Genomic DNA, 1432 nt, shown 5'->3' on the forward strand with positions numbered 1-1432 from the left:
TTGGAGGACGCTGCTGTACCAGTGGTGCAAACACCTGCCCGTCCATTCATCAGTGAGTCACAGGGACTGCAGGTTAGACAGCCAGCCAATAGCCACTCCCCTCATTGCTTTAACCTGCAGGTTAGACAGCCTGCCAGCCAATAGCCACTCCCCTCATTACTTTAACCTGCAGGTTAGACAGCCAGCCAATAGCCACTCCCCTCATTACTTTAACCTGCAGGTTAGACAGCCTGCCAGCCAATAGCCACTCCCCTCATAACTCTAACTCAACCAACTGGACTGTTGCTCTGTCAGTACGCAGCAGGTGATGACTTCTTATTTTATCACAGTCTGTACATGAAGACTGGCTGTACCGCAGCTTCGGGACAAATAAACCGGGACAACTTTTTTTTTTAAAAACACACACACACTCTCCTACATGGAGATTGAAAGCATGGTGGCAAATAGTGCTCTTATTAAAGCCAGAGAAGGTAAGAGTCCTTTATTTCTGTTTTTATTTTTACACAATCTACATCCAAAATGTTTGTAGAACACATTTTCTCACAGAGGATATCAGAGGATGCTTATTATTTATTAATAATATACTTTTAGATCAAACCAGAGGCTGATTTTAACACGTCGTGCGTGTGGTTTCAGATAAATCGGATGAATTTTGGACTGAATTTGCAGATTTCTGAGGATCACAAGTGTCTCCAGCTGTGTTTTGGTTGGGTGATCTGAGGGTGCTGACTTCCCTAAACAAACGATGATAAATGATGAAACTCATCACAGATTACAAGCGCACCCAATACAGCTGTGACAGGACCTTTAAAGTCACTTTTTTTTTTAAATCAATCCATGCCAAAAGCTCTCTGGGTTCAGTCAAACTCAGTGAATATCTATATCTAAATAAATACAGTAGATATATAATTGAAGCAGGAAGCCTCAGTCAAACAAACCAAATGTGTAATTTCTCATTAAAGTGAAGTGTTAGAGTCTCCCTGAAAGGAACATGAATGTACTCTTCACGTATTGTTCCTTTTTAAGCGGATAAGAGGAATCTGAGATGTAAAGTGCAGGTGACAGCAGGGCCATTTCAGTTGATTGTAAGTTGCAGAGTAATGTGGTCCCACAGGCTTTGCTTACCTGCTCCCCGAGCTATAAATAGCTCACTCGCTGTAGTAGAGCGTGCTATTGTCTGAAGGCTGACGGGCTGGGCACAGGCGGCCATGACAGACACACTCACGGCAGATGTTACACTGAGAAATCACACACACCTCCCACTGTTGTCATGTTGTCGTTTTCTGCAGGCGGAGGGAGTAAAGGACGGAGCTGGAAATGGAGAGAGATGTTTCGTTTTTCTCACATCAGTCAGTGTGCGGACCTGGCCATGACCATAGGTGTGTGTGTGTGTGTGTGTGTGTGTGTGTGTGTGTGTGTGTGTGTGTGTGTG

At 44.1% G+C, this 1432-nt stretch overlaps 1 protein-coding gene across 1 annotated transcript in view; it reads left to right on the forward strand.

Annotated features, from left to right (window-relative positions):
• The first annotated feature begins 218 nt into the window (after window positions 1-218).
• Window positions 219-1432, forward strand: part of LOC116686201 (G protein-coupled receptor kinase 5) — a 26130-nt gene continuing 24916 nt past the window's right edge. The window contains exons 1-2 of the mRNA XM_032511184.1: window positions 219-470; window positions 1290-1379. Coding sequence (XP_032367075.1) covers window positions 419-470; window positions 1290-1379 — 142 coding nt within the window. The 5' untranslated portion in view covers window positions 219-418. The remainder of the gene's footprint in view (window positions 471-1289; window positions 1380-1432) is intronic.

This window comes from Etheostoma spectabile, unplaced genomic scaffold (genome assembly GCF_008692095.1).
Source record: "Etheostoma spectabile isolate EspeVRDwgs_2016 unplaced genomic scaffold, UIUC_Espe_1.0 scaffold325, whole genome shotgun sequence".
Lineage (NCBI taxonomy): Eukaryota > Metazoa > Chordata > Actinopteri > Perciformes > Percidae > Etheostoma > Etheostoma spectabile.